General features: G+C 30.7%; 2 protein-coding genes and 1 long non-coding RNA gene across 3 annotated transcripts; 1 reads left to right on the forward strand and 2 right to left on the reverse strand.

The window, feature by feature from the left end:
* Positions 1-21,381: 21,381 nt before the first annotated feature.
* Positions 21,382-23,322, forward strand: LOC145798192 (uncharacterized). Its single transcript, XM_082885681.1, has 2 exons — positions 21,382-22,177; positions 22,277-23,322. The coding sequence occupies exons 1-2, from the start codon at positions 21,655-21,657 to the stop codon at positions 23,320-23,322; spliced, it is 1,569 nt and encodes a 522-aa protein (XP_082741807.1). The 5' UTR covers positions 21,382-21,654.
* Positions 23,323-23,961: 639 nt separating this feature from the next.
* Positions 23,962-24,668, reverse strand: LOC145796718 (uncharacterized). Its single transcript, XR_014337205.1, has 3 exons — positions 24,492-24,668; positions 24,272-24,393; positions 23,962-24,183 (listed from the first exon to the last, which is right to left on the reverse strand). It is a non-coding gene; the product is annotated as an uncharacterized LOC145796718 (long non-coding RNA).
* Positions 24,669-24,800: 132 nt separating this feature from the next.
* LOC145798193 (uncharacterized) lies at positions 24,801-25,665 on the reverse strand. Its single transcript, XM_082885682.1, has 2 exons — positions 25,038-25,665; positions 24,801-24,944 (listed from the first exon to the last, which is right to left on the reverse strand). The coding sequence occupies exons 1-2, from the start codon at positions 25,653-25,655 to the stop codon at positions 24,801-24,803; spliced, it is 762 nt and encodes a 253-aa protein (XP_082741808.1). The 5' UTR covers positions 25,656-25,665.
* Positions 25,666-27,407: the final 1,742 nt, after the last annotated feature.

Raw genomic sequence — 27,407 nt, forward strand, 5'->3', positions numbered from 1 at the left:
CCATTGTCGCCGCCGCACCACTACCACCACCAAAGGCTTCGCCTACCCTGACCCCCCCAAACCACCACCCACTACTGCCATCACCAAAGCAAACGCCTACAACTACAACCACAACCGCAATCACCTTCTCTTCCTCCGGCTGCCACTAAAACCACCACCAAACTACTATCCTCTTCCAATCTCACAAGAGATATAGCCATTCCAACCCATAACATCTCATCCACGGCCACTGCAACACCATCTATGTCAAGTTTCTATAATGCATTGGCGAGTTCTACAATTGATATGAGTTATTTAGTTTCAATTTTATATTTTAATTGGTTAGTGGAATTGTGTTAGTATGTGTTTTTTTTGTTTTTCTTTTTGGGTAAAAGTGTTTGTGTGTGCTTATATATACATTTGGGTCTGTTTATAATATATACATATGTGTGTTTATCTATACATAAAGAAAGAAATTGGTTATTGTGTTAAAGAAATTTTTAGTATAATAGTGGGTTAGTTGGTGGCTGATTTGGGATGGATTTGGGTTTAGTGGTACTTGCATCAAAGTGCTTGTTTATGCAAGATTGTTGCTCTTGTGCTTACTTATATCACTCACTGATCATGTTATGCAAAAACAAGGTGAAATTTGATTTATGGATAGGTTTAATCCTCTGTTCCTTTGTACATCTAATTCAAATACCATTATTTGAAATGTTTAAGAATTATTATTTATTCATGTTTCCCATTCCCTTTCTTTTATTTTGCTAACCCATTTGATAATTGAGTTGTATTCTTGTTCTATGTGCGGAAATTGAAACTTTCAGCTTTGTTGTGGTGTGAGAAATCTCAATTTTCTTGAACAGGGTCAGAATCAGTTTTCGCCCACCAAGTATTCGACCAAAGTGGTCAACAACACATTAAGGGTGTCAATTGGTAAATGAAGGAAGGGAGGGGAGTGATTAGTGAAGAGAGAGAGGTGAAGGTAAGCACACAAAACAGAGAGATGAGTGATTAGTGAAGAGAGAGAGGCGAAGATGAGCGTCATTTGTGCAAAATTGACAAATTAGAGGAATCTTGATATTATTAGTTAAAGTAGGAAAGGTTTTTATAATTATTGAAATTAACCATAAGGGAGGTCTCTATATTTGTCAAAAATCTCAAGAGAGGTAAGTATAATTTAACCAAAAATATAAATTAATTATTTGTGTATTATCTTTTATAAAAGGTATAGACGATTAATTTTTTTTATAAAATTCAAAATTTTAAATTTAAATGAAATATTTTTAACTTGTTATATATCTTAATATTTTAATTTAAAAATATGAATTGCTTTCACATTTTATTAACTTCAAATATAATCTTGAAGAAGGGATCATGCAGCCAACCACAAGTCTCATTTTAATGATTTAAATCGTTCATTTGGTAAAACTCTCCATATATATCATCACTAAAATAAAATAAAAACAATTATGTTGATCAAATAATTGTAGCTTCTTTTTTTTTTTTTGAAATTGTGTTTGTCTTAAAAAATGATCTATTTCAAAACAGTAATACTATAAGCACTAATTAGTATTCCCATTAACCCACCAATTAGATACAATATTAGGTAGAATCTTGAGTGGTATATGTTTTGTGTCTTAGTTAGAGACAAACATGATAAAATAAATAAATAAAATGCTAGAGCTATCAATCGACCTAATTTTTCTATTAGTGATGTACTGGTACCTATAAAATGAACTATGTAAATTATCAAAATAATACTTGTGATGTATCCCACTAATCCCTCAAATTCATATCGTAGCTTGGGACAAATATTCAAACCTTATTTTTGACTATTGATATTTTACAAAAGGACAATCACTTGTTCGGTAATAAAAATGTTATGAATTCACTCTTAGGAATTCATAATTTGCCCCGAATGGGTTGTGTGATGGAAATTAAATTGATGACCTGCTGGATCCATAAGTAAAATGAATTTGAACCTTTAATTTCTTTTTCTGAGTAAATTTTGAATCGATAGAGGTGAATTTGTAATATTGTTAGTCCTTTAATGTAGAAAGCAAAAACAAATTGTACATTTTATAAAATTAGAGCTATCCAAAACAACAAAGTTGGAGTCGTAATGTTCTCAAAGTAGAAAGATTAATAAAGTAATTTCCCTCCGATGTAACCATGCTGAAGGTGGCTAAATGAAAAAGTGAACAAATCCAATGAATGTTCAAATTGCCTAAAGCTACAATAGGAAATTTTAAACCTTACATCAAATTGCCTAATATTCTCAAAGTAGAAAGATTAATAAAGTAATTTCCCTCAGATGTAATGTAATCATTAAACCTTACATCGTGTTGAAGGTGGCTAAACGAAGAAGTGAACAAATCCAACGAATGATCAAATTGCTTAGAGTAACAGTAGGAAATTTTAAAAGGTAAAAATAAAAAAAATAAAAAAATAAAAAATAAATAAAAAACATCTACACTCAAGCAATTCTGATATAGATAGATAGAGAGATTGATATATGATTTGACTGTAGTTTGGCTTAGTTTTAGAATTATAATTTGAGTGTAAAATTATCATTCAAGTGTGGAGTTGTGAGTTGAGTTTTGGAAAAAAAAAATTTATTTGATTATGAATTTTAAAAAGAGTTTGACTTTTGAATTTTGAAAAGAGTTTTGAGTTTTAAAAAGAGTTTTAAGTTGTATTTCGAATTTTGCGTTTTTGAATTTTGAGTTGTGCTTTGAATTTTTTTTAAAATATTTAAAAATGTTTAAGAAAATTTTATTTTTTATTTCAAATATATAATTTTTGTTTAATTTTTTTTATTTTAAATATTTTATTTTATTTTATAAATATTTTAATTTTTTTAATATTTTAAACTCAAAACACAACTCCACACTCAAACAGTAACCAAACACATAACTCAAAACTCAATTCAAAAACTATTTTCAAAACTCATAACCAAACACATAACTCAAAAACTCAATTTAAAAATTCTTTTTAAAGCTCATGACCAAACTCTTTTCAAAATTCTATTAAAAAAATCTCAAAAAAATATTTTTTTTATTTTGTCCTTTAAAATTATTTTTTGTTTTATATTTTTTTTGAAAAAATATTTTGTTTATTTTTATTTTTGAAGAATTTTTTTTATTTTTTCAATTTTTTTTTTAAAAGTATTTACCAAATAATTTGTTATGATTTAGATATATATATATATATATATATATATGGAGATCCAAAATTTTTTAAAATTTTAAAAAATGAAATATTTAAAAAATTTGAAATATTTAAAAATATGTTTAAAATATTAAAATATTTAAAATAAAAATTATATATTTAAAATATTTTAAAAAAATACAATACAGAAATGTATGAAATACAATGCACATTAAAGTAAATAAATAAATATTCAAAATATGAAATATTAACCCTAAAAAATTAAAATTAAGAAATTTTTTAAATATTTTAAAAAAATAAATCCAAAAAAATTCAAAATATAACGCAAAAATCAAAATACCACTCAAAATTCTTTTAAAAACTCATAATCAAACAAATTTTCTTTTTTCAAAACTCATCTCAAAATTCATAACTCAAAATACGACTCCACATTCAAATCATGATTCTAAAAATAATTTTAAAAAATAAAATATAAAAATATTTTTTTTTCATTTTTTTTAAAAAAAATAGAGTTTTGAAAAGAATTTGATTTTGAGTTTTGAAAAAAAAATTAAATTGTATGTTTAGTTATAAGTTTTAAAATTGAACTTGATATGTTTTTTAATGGTGTGTTTAGCCTCTGTTTGGGAAGAAAAAGCCCAGGCTTTTTTGGCTAAAATAGCCACAAAAAACAAAATAGGCTATTTTAGCCACAAAAAACAAAACATCAAATCCAACCCATAATCATTACAATTCTCTCTCACAAAAAAAGTCAAAAAAGCCAAAAAGCCAAAAAGCCCTTCCCAAACCAGGCTAAAATAGCCCAGGCTAAAATAGCCAAAAAGCCAAAAAGCCAACCCACTTCCCAAACGGAGGCTTAGTTATAAATTTTGAAATTTTTTAATTAGAATCACAATTCTAAAAGAGAACCAAATCAAGACAATATTCATACTTCAAAATTGACCAATATGCATGCCATAATTACCGCAAAGTCTTTTTCCAAATTAGTAATACCAACAAAGTCAAGGGACAAAAGCGGTAAAGACGGCAAAATATAACCCATTTCACTGTTCCCAAAACGTAAGTGCTTTTGGAAAGTTGATAAAAAGTCCGCTTTTAATTTTTTTATTCATTTTGAGTCATATCATCTCTCACATAATTTATTCATCAAAAAATAAAATAAATTAAAAAGTTAATTTTTTATCAACTTCTCAAAACATTCCATTGTAATACTAGTTTGGAAAGGCATGTGCAAGATACGAGTTATTATTATAGTATATTTAAGTTTTATATTTTGATAATTTTTTAAAAATTAAAATTTTATTTTATGAAATTGAATAGAATAAATTATTAGATGTATGATAGAATTATATAATATGATATATATCATTTTTTGTTTTGTTATACACCTAATAATATAGACTCCAATTCTATTACCACATTATTTTGGGTGAATTTATGAATTTTTAATATTTTTTCCAAATTTATAAATAAATAAAAAAAAAATTATGGTGTGTAACTTTTCTCAACAAATAACTATAAAACAAATACTAAGATAATTCTCCCATCTAAAAAAAAACGATTAAGATAATTCACTAAACTAATAAAGAAGCATAAGAAAATACATATATATATATATATACAGAAATGTCTAATTTTATTAATGCATAAATCATACTTGCATAACAAATGACCAATTTTATTATTAAGTAAATCATTAAATAAATTAACAATTTTTAATGATATGAAAATTTTAATCATTTTGTTAATAAATAAATTATTAAATCAATTAACAGTTTTTAATAATATGATAAATATTTTTCAATAAATAATTTTGATAATTTATTATTACATAGGAGAATTGATTTTTATTCCTAAGTATTGTGTTAAATTAAAATTTATAACAAACGATAGTTGTAATTTTTAGTATTATAGGCCGATTTATATTTTAAACAAACCTTATGGGTGCATTTGTAATTTGTAAAAAAATAAAAATTTATGTTTCATAATTGGCCAAGAATGTTTGCGTAATTAAGAAAAAAAATTATTGCATAATTAACTAAAAATATTTGTGTAATTATGAAAAAACCTACACTCAACATATAGACCACCATTAGTAAATTATTTAAAATAAAAGGGCAAAATCAAAAAGAAAAAACGAATCTCAAGTAACTAATTACACAAAAATCTATTGCATAATTGACCAAGAATGTTTGCATAATTATAAAAAAAACTTCACTCATCATATAGAACACCATTAGTAAATTATTTAAAATGAAAAGGCAAAACTATAAAGAAAAGACGAATCTCAAGTAACTAAGCGGTTCTTTTATATATATATATATATATATATATTAATAATAGGGAACAACTTCCCTTCCGTTGGATTTCTCAACTGGAACGTGCTGTTAGATCTTCATGGGTTTGTCAGAAAATGCGCATCGATAATTCAAACTATTCAATGTATGGGCCTCATCAAGTATTTCATCTTTGTAAAAAATCACGTTAATCGAATATCGATAGCCACTTAATCATATCACATTTATGTTAATAATTTATTTTTAAAACCATTGTTACCAATGATACAAATTTGATCTGATCAAATGACTATTGATATCCGATCAATGTGATTTTTTTGCAAGGATGAAGTACTCGACGAAGTTTACGCATTCAATAGTTCAAATTATCGATGTAAGTTTCGTGGTGGGTCCACAGAACCTAATAACATGCTCCAGTCCGATTTCGGACGGAAGAGAAAACTGACCCTTATTTTCGTAATAGATTAAAATAGCTAAAAAAAATATACTAAAAAAAATAATTTTTTTCTCTATTTTTTTGTATATTTTTTTATAAGAATATATTTAAAATCAATGATTATTTTAAGTAGGATTTACATTTAAATCTACATCATCCATCTTATTTCACAATAATTTTCAAAACAAAATTTCATGATTCCTAACATTTTCTGCATATATCCTCCTGTATTCACACAATTGCAATGAATTTTCTTGAAAAAATTTCAATTCAGTAATAATTTTGAAAAATAATTATAAATTTTATAAATATTAATAATTAAAAATAATTTTTTTATGAATGTAAAATAATATTTTCAAAAACCCACTGATTGATGATTTTAATTTCCCCAAATTTCTTTCTTTGGCTTTTGATATGAATAACGTGCAAAGGCTATGCTCAGGGTGGCCGAGTGAGGTCAACTTCATAGTCAAAGTCAAGCTCGTCAATGCTTTTACTACAATGAGTTGTCTGATTTATGTTGCGACGAGTAGTGGGACAATTACCCTATTAAATTTAAAAAAAAAAAATAGTTATTTTTTTCTCTAAATGATCTCATTAAAATTTTGAAAATGTTATATCTTTCCATCACTATGAAGTGATTTAAATATTTTTTTTATAAATAGATTTAAGGATTAAATTGTATCAAAATTAGGGTTAATTTCAATTTGTGTTTTCAAAATATTTACCTCATTTGATTGTCAAAAATGAAGCCATTTTATGTATGGTATAGTTTTTAGACCTCATGAAACAATTGGATATTTTTCATGGAAATGGTGATGCCCACTAGAGAAAATTATAATTAAAAAAAAAATTTAGATTTGAACCTTATAACAAAATAAACCTGAAGTTTTTAATTTTAACAATTTAAACCATCGTCTTTTGATTAATTTTTAATCTAAATTATCCGTCTATTTTCGTTAAGTAAAACCGATAAAATATATATATATATATATTGGAGGTTAAATTCAATATAAGTATATATAAAATATTTAAAATATCATTTTGCATTGAATTTAATGACTAAAATAATATTTTTATATTAGTTTCAGTCTAAAGAAAGGATAAGTATAATTATGTTAAATTTATAAAATTTATAATATTTTTTTGTTTGCCTTTAAAGATGATTATTATAATTTTATTTTATTTTATTTTTTTAGTGAGGTCAGATATCACCACTTAACAAGCGCACACCTTGTGAATCATGAGGCATGACGCGTTTCATTTATTTTGGATTTTGATAGCTACTTTAGGTGTGACAAAGTGCTTATTACAGCTGATAAAAATATTAGAGGTTTTTAAAATTTTTACTAAAAACTTTATATGGGTGTGAAATTTACATGGGACTTATATTGTGTGAGTCTCACATCTATACGAGACATTTAATTAAATTTTTAATAAAATTTTTAAAATTTTTAACATTATTGTAATGCTAATCTAGAAGTAAAAGTTGAAAGACACGTGTCTATATGCTAATCTCATCCCCAAAGTCTTTTTCACGATGAACTAATCAACAAAATTAAAGATAAATTAGCCCATCAACCTTTTTTCTTTCTCAAAGTTGGGTTTAAATTAGTCATACAGAAATTGTGATCTTGCAGGTATTTAAGTAGGGTAGGAATGAGAAAAGGACACGTTTGACGGAAGGCAATGGGAAATCAAATGTGTTAAAATAAAATAAAAAGGAAGGAGAGCAAGTGACAATTCTAAGATGCTTATGAGAAATAAGATTGTAAAGTCGAGGAGGCCGGTCTTGCGTATAGACTCATTGTTGGGATCTAGGATCCCGTCCAAGACCTTATAGAAATTATTTCATGCAGAAAAACACACCCACACTCAAGGAGACACAATATTTAACGTGGTTCGGCCTCAATGCCTACGTCCACGGGAGAGTAGCCGGTTATCACTATAACAATGGAAATATTACAGAAAGATTACAATAGAGGAGGAGCTCACACTCTCCTCACTCACACACTCACCCGTCTCCCTCGCTCACACCGAGGGAGACGGTCTCTCCGCCTCACATATTTCACTCTCTGTGGCTTGCTCTGCTCTCTCTGTTCTCCTCTCACCCATCTTCATTTATACACTTCAGAATGGTGGATGGAGGGGCTGGCCAGCACATGGCCAACTTGTGCCAACTCCTTCTTCACATGGCTAAAGGTTGGCTTCCTAACATGGCCAGCTCATGTAGCACATGGAGGATCACCCCTCACATGGGGTGATGATATTCCACAAACCACCCCCTCAACCCATGTGAGGTGATCCACAACACACATTGCTGCTAATCTTGTCACGCCCAAATTCAACATAGTTTGCATCTCCTCACTGAGACACTGCATCCCTTGAAAGCTAGAGATAATACACCAGAGATACAAGAGGAGGAGGGAATCCTACATCCTCAACTCAACTTACACCACTCTCTGATTTGGAGAGAACCGCTGCTCCTATCTCCCACAGATCTCCTCCACGCTTCCTGTCTCGGATGTCTTCAGCATAGTCTGCATCTCCTCACTGAGATGCTTGCACCCCCTCACTGAGATGCTTGCACCCCCTGAAGCTAGAGATAATACACCAGAGATATAAGAGGAGGAGGGAATCCTACATCCTCAACTCAACTCACACCACTCTCTGATTTGGAGAGAGCCTCTGCTCCTATCTCCCACAGATCTCTTCCACGCTTCTGTCTCGGATGTCTATACCTACTATGCTTGAACTTGCGCAACCAAGATATCCGACACCCCCTGATTGGATGTCCTGCACCCCCTACTAGGATGCCCTTGACTGTCATGCATTACCGTGCAACTCCTTGCATGATGAACACGGGAGCAACTAGAAAACTTCAGAGTTTGACACATCAACATCCTCAATTTTCCTTGCTCGGAGCTTATTTCTGAACTTTCAGCTTTTGCCCTCTGCACTTCTGAACAACCTCCTGGCGTTTCCACATACGCTTGTTGTCTGTGCTGCAATCCCTGATGTTCGGTTTTGTCTTACTTGTACGTCCGTACTGATGTTTGACAGTTAGCCCTTCTGCCAAGACAACTTTCACCGGTCTGTACAAGTTACCACTATGCAACTTCGTGCATAGTGCTCGCACCCATGGCTTCTGGTCTCCCTGCGTCAAGCTTGCTTGAGAGATCTGTATCAACTCTATCATCTGCTGCCATGGAACTGAAGAAACCACCATAGAGAAAAAAAAACTTGCCACTCCTTGACGCGCACTCTTGCGTTTTACCTGTCTCAATTTCTCTGTCTGGAAGTTCCTGTGAACTTTCAACAACCCGTTGCTGCATACTCCTCTTGCGCCTCTGTACGATACTCTACCGTACCCTTGCACTGCTGCACGTCTGCATTTGTGCTTTTGCGCTTAGTATGCTCCTCTGCAACTATTGTTCTACACGTCCACGTACCACCAGTACTTACTCGTATACAGTAGCTCCAACAGCCACAACATTTCCCTGAGCCTGAACTGGTTGCCAAATCATCTATCCGTCGATGAATGGTCTTCTCTTTTGATTGAACCAGATCCTCCAACGAACTCCGGAGATAATCATCTTTGCAATCCTCTGATCACCCTTGACCAATCCTGATCTCCCTTGATTTGCCATTTGATCAAGCCTGATCTCCTCTGGTCTTCAATGATCTATCTCAATCTGTATCTGGTTGTCCAATCTGGTCAGAATCTGCCCATTCTAACCTCTTCAGTGAATCCGCAGCGTTCCACAATATCCAGCAACCTTCCTTCGAGTATTGAAGATGACAAACACCCATGTTTTGACAATCTTTTCAAACCGTTCAGAATTTCACTATTCTGACCTCGCGGTTGCGTCCGGAGCGGTCCGTTTAGCTAGAACCAATCTTTGCTGCATTTTCGGGGACCTCACTGAAAACTATCCCCGAAAGCTGGGCCACACCACAATTTTCTGAAAATTCTGGGCCAAATTGCAATTTTCAAAAGTTCAAGGAATATTCCGTGTACCAACAGAATATTCCCTCCACTGCCCCTGATGCCGTTCGTCTCTTTAATCTGCCTTCTTTTTACAGAAACTCTATCTCCAGAATCTGACCATACGGATGTGTCCGGAATACTCCAAATAGTCGGAAATCACTATTGGATCACCAAAAACGGACTCCAAATGGCTTAGATCTAGCCAAAACATTTTGTATGCCTCAAATCTGAGGCTGCACCGTAGGCGCGAAGCACTGGATCCTTTTTCCTACAGCTACACCCTTGCCGCATAGCACTGGATCCCTCCCTGCCTCTGGTTGACTGGTCAACACCACTGCTGACGTGGTAGACACGTGGCACACCTGTGCTGACGTGGCAATGCTCTATGGACACGTGTCGATGACGTGGCTGGCCACGTGGCGGTGACCTGGCTGATAACGTGGCAACCACGTGGCAACTCTTGCTGACGTGTCGCCACGTGTTGACGACGTGGCACGCTGACGCGGCATGCGCGTGTCTTACACGCGCCTTCCCCCACTCGTCTTCTTCCTTCAGCTGCGCGTGGGCGCGTGCGTGAGACTGGGCCGACGCGCCGACTCTCTTCACGACGCGTGGGGGCACGTGCAGCGACTGGGCCTCACGCGCCTTCTTCAGGAGGCGCGTGAGGGCGCGTGGGGACTCCTCTGGGTGTCTGCTTTATATGGTTGGACTCCTCTTCTCGAGCCCTTGCTCCTGGTATACTCAAAACCTGATTTCGAGCAACTTGATTTCTGGGCAGTTTCAAACAACACGCTGTTTTTGTTCCGAAACGCCACCAACGAGGCTCTGATACCAATTGTTGGGATCTGGGATCCCGCCCAAGACCTTATAGAAATTATTCCATGCAGAAAAACACACCCACACTCAAGGAGACACAATATTTAACGTGGTTCGGCCTCAATGCCTACGTCCACGGGAGAGTAGCCGGTTATCACTATAACAATGGAAATATTACAGAAAGATTACAATAGAGGAGGAGCTCACACTCTCCTCACACACACTCACCCGTCTCCCTCGCTCACACCGAGGGAGACGGTCTCTCCGCCTTACATATTTCACTCTCTGTGGCTTGCTCTGCTCTCTCTGTTCTCCTCTCACCCATCTTCATTTATACACTTCAGAATGGTGGATGGAGGGGCTGGCCAGCACATGGCCAGCTTGTGCCAACTCCTTCTTCACATGGCTAAAGGTTGGCTTCCTAACATGGCCAGCTCATGTAGCACATGGAGGATCACCCCTCACATGGGGTGGTGATATTCCACACTCATCGGGTCATGGTTTAAAACTTCTTAAAATAAATTTAAGAAAAAGGCTTTTTCTTATTATAGTTTAGTATGATTTATTAGGTATGTTTTAAATTAAAAAATAAAATAAAAATTAAAGAAGGTCCAAACTAATTTAAAATAAATTAACCCATTAAAAAATTAAAAAACCCATTCAAAATTAAAAGACTCATTCTCTCTCCCTATTTAATTCTTAACGCTAACTCTTAATCCAATTTTCCCAACAGTTTGATAGCAGTAGCCCAACAAAGCACAACGAAGCAACAGCACACGGAGTAGTAGCAGTAGCAGTAGCAGCACAGTAAGTACAGATAGGTTTTTTTTTTTTTCCTATTCAATTAGTTAAATATTTGTCTTATCTTTTACTCAATTGCTATTATAATACGGTGGTACCACATGCACCAATTAGTGTACTAACTAATGTACGAACACTAGTTATGACATTATTGTTGACCCCACTCATTATACAAATTACAAATATAAAAAACATCTTAAATTATGCAACATCATCAATTGATATTGTAGTTAGTACACTAATTAGTGCATATGCCTCCGTTTGGGAAGTGGGTTGGCTTTTTGGCTTTTTGGCTTTTTTGGCTATTTTAGCCTGGGCTAAAAAGCTTGGTTTGGGAAGGGCTTTTTGGTTTTTTGGCTTTTTTGACTTTTTTTGTGAGAGAAGAGTGTAATGATTATGGGTTGGATGTGATGTTTTGTTTGTTGTGGCTAAAATAGCCTATTTTGTCTTTTGTGGCTATTTTAGCCCAACCCAACTTGCCAAACAAAGGATAGTATTATTCATTATAATATTGGTATTTACATCATCAAGAAGAATTTGTTTAAGTTTAATAGTTCACATCACATAATTTAAAGTTGTGTGTTTTGTTAAGTGGTGGTGGTGCTCTTGTTTTGAATGTTGATGTGAAAAAGTATTTGATCTCAACTCATCGTGACTCTTAAAAGAAATTATTCGTCTAGATTCACATAAAGGAAAAAGAGCAAATAGTCGAGTCGAAAATGATTTTGCAAAAAAATTAGATTATGCAAGTATAATTGATTTATTTACTTCAAAAAATGCAAGAAGAGTAAGGATCAAATGGTACTTATTAGTTGTTATAATATAATACTAAATATTTTTTGTAATTTTGACACAAATCTTTTGTCATTTACCTTCGATTTTTTTTTTTTTTCATTCAATGGAAAAAAAATGTGAGGGCCCTAGAAATTTATTAGTTGATTATTGACTTTGGGCTCCGGAAATCTCAGGACCGGGCTTGAAGTCAAGTGAAATCAATTAATAAAACTGTTTAAATTTATCTTTAAAACTTAATTATTTTTAAAATGTACTTGAGTTTAACTTATTTGTCTTTTGAATTGATTTTAAATAAGTTTTTAAGTCAAATTTAAGTAACTTAATTTTCTCTGAGTAAATCTCGAATGTTTTATTTATTTATTTATATTTTTTTTGAATGATGATTCTCAAATCTCACCCAATGTTGTGATGGCTTGCTCAATCCGTAAGGAAAAATTACTCTTGTAAGAGTGAATCGAAAAGAATGTAATTACAGATCAGTAAAAAAATTTATCAATATTAATAATTATAATTATAATTAAATTTTGTCAACATGCCTTGTGTTTACGTTGAAGATTCTTCCAAATTTAAGTCAATGAAAAACAAAAATGCTCCGTACCGTGAATTATGTTCTGAATTTTACTCCGAAAATAAGGTAAATGATATAAATTAAAAGTTTGTAAAATGTGAATCACAATTAGAATATTTGTGGTTTATAGATACACTTTTTTAAATATTTTTTTCAATACTTTTTTTGAATTCCTAGTATTATTGAATTAAGTTTAAATGATTTCGTACGGTGTTTAAAGGACTTTTGGCTATAGTGTCATATGAAAGCTTAAACCCGACTTTGAAAAACATTAGCATCGGCCACCATAGCTTTTGAATGTTGAAAATTACTTTTAAAATATACTTTTTGAGATTTAATTGAAATATAAAATGTTTCTGTGATTGAAAATTTATAAATATCTTATTGTCAGAATTTTTTATTAAATAAAATTAACAAAAAAATAAAATTCATAACTGTTCTCTTATATAATAATAAAATTATCTAAATTATTAATTAAAATAAATTTCTGACATTATTAAAAAATATTAATTAACTTGATACTTTATTAATAAAATAGATTATTTGTTATGAAATTAAAAATTTTAATAGATGAGATATACTTTTTATAACTATATGAATAATTTATATTTTAAATAAATTTAAAAAAATATATTTATAATTTATTCTTATTTTTTTCTTTTTTGGGTGGCCTTGATTGTTGAAAATGACTATAAAAGGCTCTAGAAAGTGGTAAAAGATTCACTTCAATGATACTTGCGTGTTTGAAACTTTCAAGCAAAGGATGCATTGATTGTTTGTTTAAAGTGGGAGGGTCCGCGGTTTAATTGCGGTCAAAGAATTTAAAATTTGTTATTCGTTCGGTGAATTGACAAATTTGAAAAAAATTAACCTAAATTATTTGTCAGATTAGTGGATATAAATTAAGCAAATTATCGAATGAATGCGACTTAATTTAGAGATTTAAACTTTTATAAATTTTAAATATAGTATAACAATTTTGTCAATATTTTTTTTTGATAACAATCAACTCAATACAATCAAAAGATTATTAAGTAAATTGTCAAATACCAATAATAAATACATATAAAAAAACTATGTAAATTACTTTTAAAATATACTTTTTGAGATTTAATTGAAATACAAAGTGTTTCTGTTATTGAAAATTTGTAAATATCTTATTGTCAGAATTTTTTATTACTCCCTCCGTCCCAAAATATTAGTCCCTTATTTCATTTTTCATTGTCCCAAAATATTAGTTCCTCTTCAAAAATCAAGTACAAAAATAATATAAATTTCTTATTTTACTCTCTTTTAAATTAATAAACAATATAAAAAGTACAATTATGCATTGATATTCCCAAAAAATGTACTATCAAAAGGATAATTTTTGGAAAATCAACTTTTTTCAAATGCAATAATTGTACTACTAAAAAAAATTGGATTCCCCAAAAGGGACCATTATTTTGGAACGGAGGGAGTAAATAAAATTAACAAAAAAATAAAATTCATAACTATTCTCTTATATAATAATAAAATTATCTAAATTATTAATTAAAATAAATTTCTGACATTAACAAAAAATATTAATTAACTTGATACTTTATTAATAAAATAGATTATTTATTATGAAATTAAAAATTTTAATAGATGAGATATAATTTCTATAACTATATGAATAATTTATATTTTAAATAAATTTAAAAAAATAAATTTATAAATTATTCTTATTTTTTTCTTTTTTGGGTGGCCTTGATTGTTGAAAATGACTATAAAAGGCTCTAGAAAGTGGTAGAAGATTGACAAAAGATGCATTGATGGTTGGTTTAAAGTGGGAGGGTCCGCGGTTTAATTGCGGTCAAAGAATTTAAATTTGCTATTCGTTCGGTGAATTGACAAATTTGAAAAAAATTAGCCTAAATTATTCGTCAGATTAGTGGATATAAATTAAGCAAATTATCGAATGGATGCGACTTAATTTAGAGATTTAAACTTTTATAAATTTTAAATATAATATACCAATTTTGTCAATATTTTTTTTGATAACAATCAACTCAATACAATCAAAAGATTATTAAGTAAATTGTCAAATATCAATAATAAATACGTATAAAAAACTATGTAAATTACTTTTAAAATATACTTTTTGAGATTTAATTGAAATACAAAGTGTTTCTGTGATTGAAAATTTGTAAATATCTTATTGTCAGAATTTTTTATTAAATAAAATTAACAAAAAAATAAAATTCATAACTGTTCTCTTATATAATAATAAAATTATCTAAATTATTAATTAAAATAAATTTCTGACATTAATAAAAAATATTAATTAACTTGATACTTTATTAATAAAATAGATTATTTATTATGAAATTAAAAATTTTAATAGATGAGATATAATTTCTATAACTATATGAATAATTTATATTTTAAATAAATTTAAAAAAATATATTTATAATTTATTCTTATTTTTTTCTTTTTTGGGTGGCCTTGATTGTCGAAAATGACTATAAAAGGCTCTAGAAAGTGGTAGAAGATTCACTTCAATGATACTTGCGTGTTTGAAACTTTCAAGCAAAGGATGCATTGATTGTTGGTTTAAAGTGGGAGGGTCCGCGGTTTAATTGCGGTCAAAGAATTTAAAATTTGCTATTCCTTCAGTGAATTGATAAATTTGAAAAAAATTAACCTAAATTATCCGTCAGATTAGTGGATACAAATTAAGCAAATTATTGAATGGATGTGAATTAATTTAGTGGTTTAAACTTTTATAAATTTTAAATATAATATAATAATTTTGTCAATATTTTTTTTGATAACAATCAACTCAATATAATCAAAAGATTATCAAGCAAATTGTCAAATACCAATAATAAATACATATAAGAAAACTATGTATTATCAAAACTATTTCATTAACTCTTTTTTTTTTTTTAATTCAAAAACTATTTAATTTATTTTTTTTTAAATGACAAAATTAAACCTTATATTTTCTACACAAAAATATTAAATATCAACACTTGTCATTTGATAAAAGGATTTTCAAATTGAAAATACAACAGCATATCTAAACTCTTTTTTAATTGAAAAGACAAACAGAATATCTAAACAAATTAAAAACACAAAGTCTTACAAATTATTAGGAGTACTTTTGTTTTGGTAGTTCAATTGCGGTTAACAAAATGTCAAATCCGTCATCCGTCGAAAAATATGCAGATTCTAAAAAATTAATCTGCAACTGTCCGCTCGTCATCACGCATCCGTCTAAAATGCAGCGGATTGGTTCGATTTGGGCGGTTTGGGTAAATCAGAATATCCGCTGAGCACCCCTAGTTTAAAGTACTTCTCACGCAGACTAAAAAGATACAGTAACACTATAAATTAAAAGATACAGTGATATTATAAATTTAAAAATTTATTCATAAAAAAAAAAAACTAATAATCCATATTTATTATGAGTATAATTCACATTCCATTAACTTTAAACTAGTGTTTCACCCGTGCTATGCACAGGTTGTATTTATAATTATTTGCATATATGCGAATTGTGATTTTTTAATTTTAATTTTAATTTTTATTTATTTTTTGCACACGGGAAAAAGAATATAACAAATGCAACATATCTTCAATCAATTATTTTATGTTTGGTTTTATTCAAAATTTAAAAATAATGTATGAGCAAAATTTATAACTGAATTAAGAAAAAAATCATTCCTAACGATATTTTTTTTACTTTTATATAAATACTTAAAAAAATAAACCTGAAAAAGATAGTCAACATAAATATTACACATTAAGTAAAAAAATATGATTAGCAATTATGCTTACATAAATTTACTATAGTTTTAATTTCAAATCTAAAAAGAAAAAAATAATTAAAAACATTTTATTTAGTTAGTACCAAATCTAGTTTTTTTTAGCAAAAAGGAAAGTTATAAAATTTTGTTACAAATTTATAAATGTTTATTGTTAAATATTCTATTCTACTTACTTGTTTGTTTACTTGTTTGTTTTGGGAGTTTTGATTTTTGCTCTACATTCATGGTATTGTTTTATTTATTTTTCTTCTTCTTACTTAATTTTTGCATGATACTTTTTGGATAGTACATCTCTGAGGTATTAGTGAAAACATTATATACTTAAAATGCACAAAATTATAATATATATATATATATATATATATATATAAAGTAAGTAATTGCCCAAAACTAAAACTATTTTAAGAAAAAATAAAAAATAAAAACAAAAATAAAATTGTTTGAAATAGAAAACGATTTATTTATTTATTAATTAATTTTTGAAAATAAACTTTTAAAGAAAACAAAGAAAACTATGTAAAATAAATATAAAAAAAAAGAAACACAAAATATAATATAAAAAATAAATGAATTATAGAATTTTCAAGGAGTGAGACTCACAAATAAATTTTGTAAAATCTTATCTATTCATATACTTTTTGTGTATACTTTTTGTACTTCTAATCTTGAGAATGACATTGAAATAATTAATTTGCGCTTCTTGCATTAGGTCCATCTAAATTCTAATAGCTTTAGCAAGCACAGATGTAATAAATTACATAACACAAAACACAAATAATTGTGAGATAAAATATCTAAAAAAAATGGAAGTAAATTGAAGATATGACTAGATAAATTGCCATAGAAGAGGAAGACAACATTTATTTTTCATGACAACAATTACATAACTCAATATATAATTTTAATGTCTATCACTCTTCCACACGTCCAATTCTCTATCAATATTAGAATGAATATATGAACAAAAAAAAAAAAAAAAAATAGAACATTTGAGAAGATAAAGAGATGTGATTTGAGACTTTTCAATTGTTAAATTCTATTAATTAATAGTTATTAGGCTTCAATGGTTGAACTTCTAATATTTGTTAGCCATTAAAGTCGAGTTCTTTGTTTTCATCTATATTTACTTGATAATTTAAGAGTGGGCACGTGTCAAGTTTTTACACAAATACTTGACACATTTTTTTAGCATTATTAATGAAATGCACAGTGTAATTTTTTATTTTTTTGTAATTGCAACATATTATTTTTTAATAAGAATTTATATTTGTTTTAGATATTTTTTTAATATACAAATTATTTTTTACAGTGTAATTTTTTTGCTTTTTTTTTTCACAATTGCAACTTATTATTTTTTAATAAGAATTTACATTTATTTTAGATATTTTTTTAATATAAAAATCATTTTTTTTAGATTTTAATGAAATACACAGTGTAATTTTTCTTTCGCATTTGAAACCTGTTATTTTTTAATGAAAATTTATATTTATTTTAGATATTTTTTTAATATACAAATTATTTTTTACAGTGTAATTTTTTTCTTTTTTTTTTCCACAATTGCAACCTATTATTTTTTAATAAGAATTTATATTTGTTTTAGATATTTTTTTAATATATAAATTATGTTTTTAATTTTTTATAAAAATAATTTAACAATCCCATCATTAACCATAATATATGGGAGCACTTGAAAATAGTGTGGCAGTAGGTATGGAAAAAGTCAAGAAAGCTTGTGAGTTGAGAGAAGTCAATAAATATTGAGACTTTTTTTTTAAATCAAAAAATTAGAATATTAAAACTCCCATAATACTTGTGAGTTAAAAACTTCTATTTCCTTATATAATATGTAGATGTATACCATACATATATTCATTTTGGAGATAAATTTTCATGTTCATCTGTGTACAGGAGATCTAAACCTCTCTACCACATCATTTCAAACTAAATTCATATTTAATTCATATTTCATAAAAAATTAAAAAATACACTTATTTAGAATATCTCAATTAATCCTTAAATCCCAATGAGTTATTATTCTACATATGTTGGGTCGGAAACAAAATTTGTCCTCGTGTAGCACGTGTACTGTAGTGTAGTGAATTCAGGGCAGACCATCTTTAATTTTATTTTTAAATCAATGTCTTAGGCACGGACTCAACTCAGCTCAGGAGCGTAATCCGAGTCTCAACCGATGCCTTCAAATCATATAATCTCAACAGAGTGTAATGTTAGAAATTTTAATTTTTTTATCAAATGTCTTATACAAATGTGAAATTTATATAAAATTACCATAGTGTGAGTCCCACATCTATATAAAATATTTAGCAAAATATTTGATAAAACATTTAAAGTTCGTAACATTTTTCGACTAAAAATAGTTGAATCTGAATTGAGCATATTAGAACATACCCCACTTACTAATTAAGCAACTTCATTTGTTTGGATTTTTTTAAGCTAGTAATGTCGTTACAACCTGTTAACAAATATAGATACTCTCATAAAAGCAAACACCACATCAAAATCCACCATATTTCTTTTTGTTAATTTTATTAAAAACAAACTATTCATAACCGGTTAATAAGGGTCAAATAACAAATCATCACAATTCAAATATTAGTAAAATAAATTCAACGGCCAGAGTGAGTTATATTTGTTATATATCTATAACTCAGGATCGGATTGTTTGACACTTTTGTCTAAGCTTAGTTCAAATTTTAATTCGAGCTAAAAATTTTAAATGAAACCCAAACTTATACTTTAACATATATTTTTAATCTTAAATTTTTGAGATTAAATTTGAACGGTTTGAATTAGGCTTACTACAAAAACATTGTCGAATGGGCCTTCTGTTGTTGGCTTGGTCTCATTTGATGTTGTAGAACGAACTTTCATAATTACAGTTAAGTAGTACACTATCATATGAGATTATGAGCACACATTACGCGTGCGCATTCTATCAGTATTATTCTGAAGAGTCTCATCACACACTACACTTTCTTTTACAATGAGTTTTTATGCTAATTGTGCTTTTATATGTATTATTTAATGTTGGGGTTAGCATAAAATGTGTATTAAAAATGGTAAAAAAAGTTATATAAAATATTTTAAAATGAGTAAAAAATACTTTGAAATTAGTGAAAAGTGTTTTAAATTTTACATTTTTCCTTCTTGTGTTCCTAATGCAGTGTTAGCATCACATCTTTTCATTTTATTTATTTATCTATTATTATTATTTTGGACATGAATAACAGGATTGTTTTATAATGGATACAGGAGATAAGCAAAAGATGGCCCAAAGGCCCACTTGCCCAAAACCATGTTCCCCAAATTGACCCAAATATCTGATGGGGCAGGGGTTTGTTCTGAGGCTGAAGAATGTTAAACAATTTAGGCTGTAAAATGTTGAGCCAAGCCCAATTAGATAAATCAAATCCAAATGGTATCAGCAAAGGCAAAACAATAAAAGCTAGGAATTAGGGTTTTGGGCAATTAAAGATGGCCCAACACTGTTTTGCATTGAGAGGGAGAGAATAAGCTGTCAGTTGAGTTTCAAAAATATAATTACAATCTCATTGAAAAACATATAATTTTAATTATTAATATTGATAAAATTTATTATCAACTTGTAATTATTTTTAAAAAAATACTAATTTATAAAGGGAAAATTACCATGTAGTCCTATGTAGGGGATCTATTTCCCTTCTAATCCCAATTTATTTTTAATAGTTTAATAGGTCCACAGTTTTTTTAGTTTTATACCCAGAGGTCCCGTTTTTTATTTTCGTATTTTTAAATGACTGTGTTACCCTTTGTTTTGAGATCTATATGTACGTGAGAAATCAAATTTTTGCTTCCTTGAAAAAAAGGAAATCAAATCTTCGTCTCCGCGATCTCATTGTGCTGTGTGGTCGATCTCATTGTGCTGTGAGGTGGATCTGGTTGTGCGATTTGAATCTCTGTGTACAGGCGATATCTGCATACGTTGTCTCTCTCTCTCTCTCTCTCTCTGGTGATAGATATATGTATGTGTATGTATGTATCTGTCGATACATAGATATACATATATATGTATATATATATATATATATATATATTTGTCTGTGTGTGTATGTGGTTTGTATTTGTCGATATATATGTATGTATATATATATAAGCAAATTTGCGTGATATGTGGTTTGTGTTTGGCGAATTTTGTTTGTTTGATTTTGATTTTATTGATTTTGTTTGTCGTATAGTGTAATGTGTTTTGAAGTTGTATTTTGGAATTGTGAATTCTGGTGTTTTGGTACTGATATGTTGTAAGTGTATAATTTTGCAGTTTTGGAATTGTAAATTGTGCATTGTTGTTATTGATATGTTGTAACTGCATAATTTTGCAGTTTGGAATCTGTGAACAATTGTTTGTTGGTTTCTGATTTTGTAGTATGGAGCGGTGTTTCATGTTAATGTGCAAATACAGTAATTGTTGTGCTGCTATTAAGATTAGTGACAGATGTAGTTATGATGAAGTTGTTGAGAAAATATGTGCGAAGTTCAAGGAGTTGAGTGTTGGTAACTTTTGTTTGTTTTTCTCTGTTCCTGGATGTTCTAATTGTATTGTTGAATGTGATGATGATTTGGGCAATATGTTGTCAATGGTAGGTGGTAGTGGTTGTCATGTTGTTGATGTTATTGTGGGGGATAAGAGAGTTGTGGAGGTTGACGATGGTAATTCTTGTAGGATTGATTCTGTAACTTGTGAGAGTTCTTTTGTGAATGATTGTGATGATGTTGGTGGTTTGTTGCGTAGTTTTTATCCAGAACCAGAGAGAGTTTTGTTGTCTGCTAGTTGGAAGGGGATTATACATAGTGTTGGTCAAGAATTTGAAGGTGGAGTGTCGGGGTTCCGCATTGCATTGGCTAAGTATGCGGTTCAGTGTGGTTTTGCAGTGAATTATTTGAAGAATGATGCAACAAGAGTAACCGCTGAATGTATGATGATGTCGTCTACGGGTTGTAAATGGTTTGTGCATGGAAGGGTGTTGATGGATTCTGGTGTTTTTTTTTTATAATGAAGTTGGATAATGCGCATACTTGTGGGGTTGTTGCTCGTAGATCTTGTAGCAAAATGGTTGGTTCTAGACTTGTGTCTGATATTGTGCAAAATGATATTAGTGATAATCCGTTGACTCGTCCTATTGAAGTTAAAAAAAAGTTGAAGAAGCAATATGGTATAGATGTTTCTTATCGGGTTGCATGGTTAGGAGTTGATAAGGCAAGAGGTGGGTTGTTTGGTGATTTTGTAACTTCTTTTGACCAGCTTCGATGGTACCTTGAGACGGCTATGAGAACGAATCCGGGAAGTGTGTTTGAATTAGATGTGGATGAAAGTAGTGGGTGTTTTCAGAGGTTGTTTGTGGCATTTCATGGATGTTTGTATGGCTTTCAATTTTGTCGTCCGTTGTTGTTTGTTGATGGTACATTTTTGAAGGGGCGTTACAAGGGGCATTTGCTTGCAGCAACATCAAAGGATGGTAATCAAGGTATGTATTTATTTGCAGTTAGTATTGGTTTAGTTTGTCAGTGTGTTATTGTATTGTGAGTCTGCTAATTTTTGCAGTTTCATGTGGTTTTGTTTGCAGGTTTGTTTCCTTTGGCTTTTGCGATTGTTGACGCTAAAAATCAAGATAATTGGATGTGGTTCTTAAGTCAGTTGTTGAAGGCTGTTGGTTCAGGCCGGAGATTGACTTTTGTGTCGGACCGTCAACATGGATTGCTAGACGCTCTTTCAGTGGTTTTCCCCAACGCACATCATGCTTATTGCTTGAATCATTTGAAGAGAAATTTGATTGACAAATTGGTGGGACTTCGTACTAACTATAAGCTGTGTTTGATGAAAATATTAGTTAAATGTGCTTATGCGCCAACGGTTGCTTCTTTCCAATATTATATGGAGAATTTGAGGCGTATTGCTGGGAATGGTAGAGTTGATAGTATGTTGGATGGTTTGCAAAATGATAAGTGGGCCAATGCATTTTTTAGAGGGAAACGATATGGTGAGATGTCATCTAATGCTGCCGAGTCTTACAATAATTGGATTGGTTGGGTCCGTGAGTTGCCTATTACTTGTATGGTTGATATGATTAGGGTTCAAATCATGACTCAATTGTCGGATAGAAGAGCTGAATCTAGAAGATGGACTACGAAATTGTGTCCAGTTATGGAAAAGAAGTTGGTGGACTCTTTGGAGCTAGCTAAGTCTTGGGATGTGATTGTTGCTAGTGATACTGTGCTTGAGGTTTATTCTTCTATTTCTTTTTATGTTGATATTGGTAGACAAACTTGTTCTTGCCATGAATGGCAATTGAATGGTTTTCCTTGTTGTCATGCTGTGCATGCTTTGCGTAGTAGTGGTAGAGATGTGTATGGTTTCATTGATCCTTTTTTTCATGTAGATTGTTTTAGAGAGTCATACAAGGAATCTGTTTATCCAGTGCCTTCAAGTGAGAGATTTGACTTTGATGGTGCCAGTAGTTCGGTTATCAAACCTCCTATAACGAAGAAGCAGCCCGGGCGGAACAAGAAGAAGAGGATACCTTCAAGGGGTGAGAATGTGAAGCAAATCAAGTGTGGGAGGTGCTTGAAATATGGGAATCACAATAAGAAGACGTGCAAGGCTGCTATTTGAGGCCACAATCTATTCTTTTGGATTTGTATTTGAATTTGAGGAATTATGATAATAAAAAATGTGATACTTGGTATTATGGAAGTAATGAATAAAGTTGGTTGAATTGTTTTTTTTTTTTGTTGATGTGTTTTTTACTTATTGAAGTTGTTTTCTAATAGTCTGGTTTTGTTTTTTATTTTTATGGAATGCAGAGAAGGTTGTTGAAAATTTCTTATTGAAACAGTATAATATGGAAACGCAGTTCATATTTCATAGCGATAAAACTGTATAATTTTGCAGTTTTAAGAATTATTAGAAACAACCTGATGAAACCGCATAATTTTGCAGTTTTAAAAATTATTAGAAATAAGGTGATGAAACTGAAAAATTTTGCAGTTTGAAGAATTATTAGAATCAACCTTTACTGTATGAAAATATATGCAACCACAAACAGGTAGACAAACAATCAGAAGAAGAACCACAATAAAAATAATAATAATAAGAAGAGCAACAACAACATCAATCATTTTCACCATAACCATGATAACCAGAAAAAGATCATTCCCAAAAGTATATAAAGTACTTGTCACATGTTAAAAAAGAAAAATAAAAAAAAATAAAAAAAAATAAAAAAAGGTTCAAAGATATGTTCCCTTGAATATTTGTATTGTTAAGAAGTTTGTTCATTATTTCTATGGTTTGGTATGTTTTGTCAACATTTGGTAGTGCTCGAGTTTCCAAGATCGGTTCTCATCATTGAGGAATTGATTGATGATTTGTGCTCGAAATTTGACCCACTCAGTTGGACGAAGTTTTTTCTGCACAGGTTGCCAGTTGAGATATTGGTTGATAACATTGCAGACGGCAATTGCACAATCATTCCTGCAATGTTTGAGATGAAGTTAATTAGTTAGGTGAAACTGCAAAAATTAGCATATTGGAATATTAGTTTATGGATTTTGTATCTTACGAGTGTGGGGTTTGTTGTGGGCATTCCTCAATTGATGCAATTTCTGTCTCGCACTCTTGAGATGAAAACATGTTTCCCTGTTTGCTGAGTAATGCTTTATTCCATCTCAGTTGATGTTGTTGCTACAAAATAGTTAGTGGGTGTTTTTGTTAGTTATAGTGATGAGTTGAGATGTTTGTAAAGGAATGGAACTAAGTATGAAATTTTATTTTTAACTTACAATTTGCTTTGCAATTTCAAAGTGCTTGTTGTGGCAATGTTTTGCTGGTCTCAAAGAGTCATAGTGTCTCCATATTCCATCAGCATTGTCAAAGACCACAATTGTCCAATGGTTGTCGTGGTTGATTGGGAAATGGATATATCTGTTTTTCATTGCTTCTGGAAAATGGCTGTCCATCAGTTTTTCTCTTAGTGCTTGATCTTGGTTTTGTAGTGGAGTCTGTAAGTCATATATATGTTTGAAATATGTCATAAAACTATGTAGTAATACATGTTGATAAAGTAGAAAATTTTGCAGTTTTAAGGTATGTTAAGTTTTGCTTACATTGATGAGTGTTGAGAAAACGTAAGATCTTCCTGCATATGGATTGCTTGCAAAGACTAGATCGTTTTTCTCAAATTCTTCAATGGTTGGTTGGAGTGCCAATTGCTTTTCTGAGAAGGCATCAATGACCTGAAACATGTTATATTTGAGAATGTGTTAGGTTTGTGGAATAGGTTATTGAATATGTACAGAAACTGTAAAATTGTGCAGTTGGAGACCTACATTCCCATATAAGGGTTCCCTGTTGGTCAATCTGCATATATCTGAAAAGTATACGCAGTTTTCATCTTCACTGCCAGACCAGACACAAGCACTTGATTGTGTGTTGTTGATGAGTTGAATTTGGTCTTGGTCTTTTTTGGATAGGCTATGCCAAACCTTGTTTGTTTTGCGGCATGAAATGGTGAGTGGCTTGTTTGGGATTGATTCTTCCTGGAAATCATCATCACTTTCCAATACTTGAAGATTTGTCTTCTTTTGATTGGCATGCTCTTTTGGGTTTGTTTCAGCAGCAACTGCTTTATCTTGGCCAATATGTTCTTGCATCTTTTCTTTATGCTGTTGTTTTGCTTCATGAGCACCCTCTTTTTTGTTGTCATTCTTCTTTTCTTTTTCTTGATTGGTACCCTGTGTTGGTTTGGGTACATCAGCAGCAGTTTGTGTCTTGTTTGTTGCATGTTCTTTGGGTTTGGTCATTGGTTGGTATTCAAAATCTGGGTCATGTGCTTGTTTTCTTGATTTTTGTTTGATTCTCTTGACCATGGATCTTTGTTGGGGACTGCCAGTTTTTTTGGTGGACATTTCCTTCAATTGATCTTCTTTTTTATGCAATTCAGCCATGAATTTTTGTTCTATTTCTTGCATTTGTGCTCTCAGGGCTGATATGAGCTTGTCCTTGTCGTCCTCTTTGGTTGGTGTTTGTGGTTGGTCATGACCTATAAAAATGTTGGATTGTGTTTTGGTTAGTTTAATGAAATTTTGTAGTATGCTTTAATATTAGACAATAGTTTACCTTGTGCATGAAGTATGTGAGATTTCTCTTGCAGTTCTTTTTGTTGGTTTGTCAGTTCTTGTTCATTGACTTCTTCGTGTTGGTTTGTTTGTTGTTCTTCTTGTTCTTGTTGTTGGTCTTCTTCTTGATCAAGGTGTTTTTCTTTTTCTTCTTCTTCTTCTTCTTCTTCTTCTTCTTCTTCTTCTTTAGTTTCTTCTTCAGTTTCAGTTTCATCTTCTTCTTCAGTTTCTTCTTCATCAGTTTTTTCTTCATCAGTCACTTGATTTTTTTCATCATCACTCTTTTCTTCTTGTTCATCACTTTGTGGTTCTTCTTGTGGTTTTTGCTTTCTTTTCTTTTTTTTTTTGTTGTGCTTCTTGTTCTGATTGTGATTCTGACTCTGAATGATGTTCTTCTTCGAGAAAGTCATCCTCATCACTGTCTAGAAGTGTTCTTTTTTTTGTTGCTTTTGTTTTCTTTTTTTGCTTATTGTCCTTTTTGTGGTCTTGTTTCTTTGCTGAAGAGTCTGTTGATGTGCTTTGATTGATATGCAATAACTGTATTTCTTGTTCAGTTGGGGTTAAAGCACTTTGGTTAACCTGCATTGGAACAATGTGGCATATATCAGTAATACTGTAAATTTGGTCAGTTTCATAAGATGAGTTGTACTGTGAGTAATGTGGGTTAAGTGTCGAAATATGTTTTTTGAAACTGAAAAATGTTACAGTTTCATAACATGAGTGATGTTAAAGAAGTGTGTGCTTTGAAACTGAAAATTTTCACAGTTTCATAATATGATTTGTACTACAATGAATATGAAAGGAGTGTTGAATAGATTTGTGCTAGGATAGTATAGAAGAGCTTGAATACCTTTTCAAAGTGAGCGAGGCTGATGTGTTTCCACTTGGAGTACATTTTGCCAAGGTTCCATTTCATAAACCTTGGAAAGCCTTCTTTGTTGGATGGTCGGAGGAGTTTACTGTGCTCACAGTACCAGTACTGTAAAAAAAAAAAAAAAAAGTTGAAATATGTTAGATAGTTAGAAATAGGTGGATGTCTGATATTTTTGTGGGAAGTAGTTGAGTAATGTGTTTACCAAGAGTAACATGACGCATCCAGTGGCATGCCTTGGGTTGTTGTTTGCATTTGCCATTGAATTCATCAGTGTGTCTTTTATTGCCTCAACCCAATTGTACTTCTTGATGCTATTGAGATTGTCAACATAGTTGAGGAAACTCCAACTGAGTGTATGGCCTGTTGTGGGCATGAGAAGTTTCAAGCACAAGTAAAGGGTGATTACCCTTGCAAGATCTTGACAATCATTGGTTGATTTTCCTTTTTTTGTTTGTTGAAACATTTTGGTCAAAGACTTGCCATCCAATCTCTTGACTGATTTGCATCTTCGTTTGTAAAATGGAAGCTCAAAATCCTTTGGTCTTGCATAGGATTTGGTGGTGATGCTGTCTTCTCCACAGTCGATACCAAAAATGAGCTTGACATCACTGGTTCTGAGTTTCATTTCCTTTTTGCCAAGTACAAATGATCTTTTTCTTTTGTTGTAGAGTGTTGTCATTTCTGCTACAATGGAATTGTAGCATCTG

Source organism: Camellia sinensis, chromosome 8, assembly GCF_055761805.1.
Source record: "Camellia sinensis isolate YWXY chromosome 8, ASM5576180v1, whole genome shotgun sequence".
Taxonomy (NCBI): Eukaryota; Viridiplantae; Streptophyta; class Magnoliopsida; order Ericales; family Theaceae; genus Camellia; species Camellia sinensis.

Bases quoted from the DNA above. Each gene is read 5' to 3' on its own strand.
- LOC145798192 (XM_082885681.1), top strand. From the start codon at position 21,655: ATGGTTTGTGCATGGAAGGGTGTTGATGGATTCTGGTGTTTTTTTTTT. The intron at 22,178-22,276 runs GTATGTATTTAT...TTTTGTTTGCAG, and splicing joins ATCAAAGGATGGTAATCAAG to GTTTGTTTCCTTTGGCTTTT.
- LOC145798193 (XM_082885682.1), bottom strand. From the start codon at position 25,655: ATGGCTGAATTGCATAAAAAAGAAGATCAATTGAAGGAAATGTCCACC. The intron at 24,945-25,037 runs GTAGGTCTCCAA...AACATGTTTCAG, and splicing joins GGGAACCCTTATATGGGAAT to GTCATTGATGCCTTCTCAGA.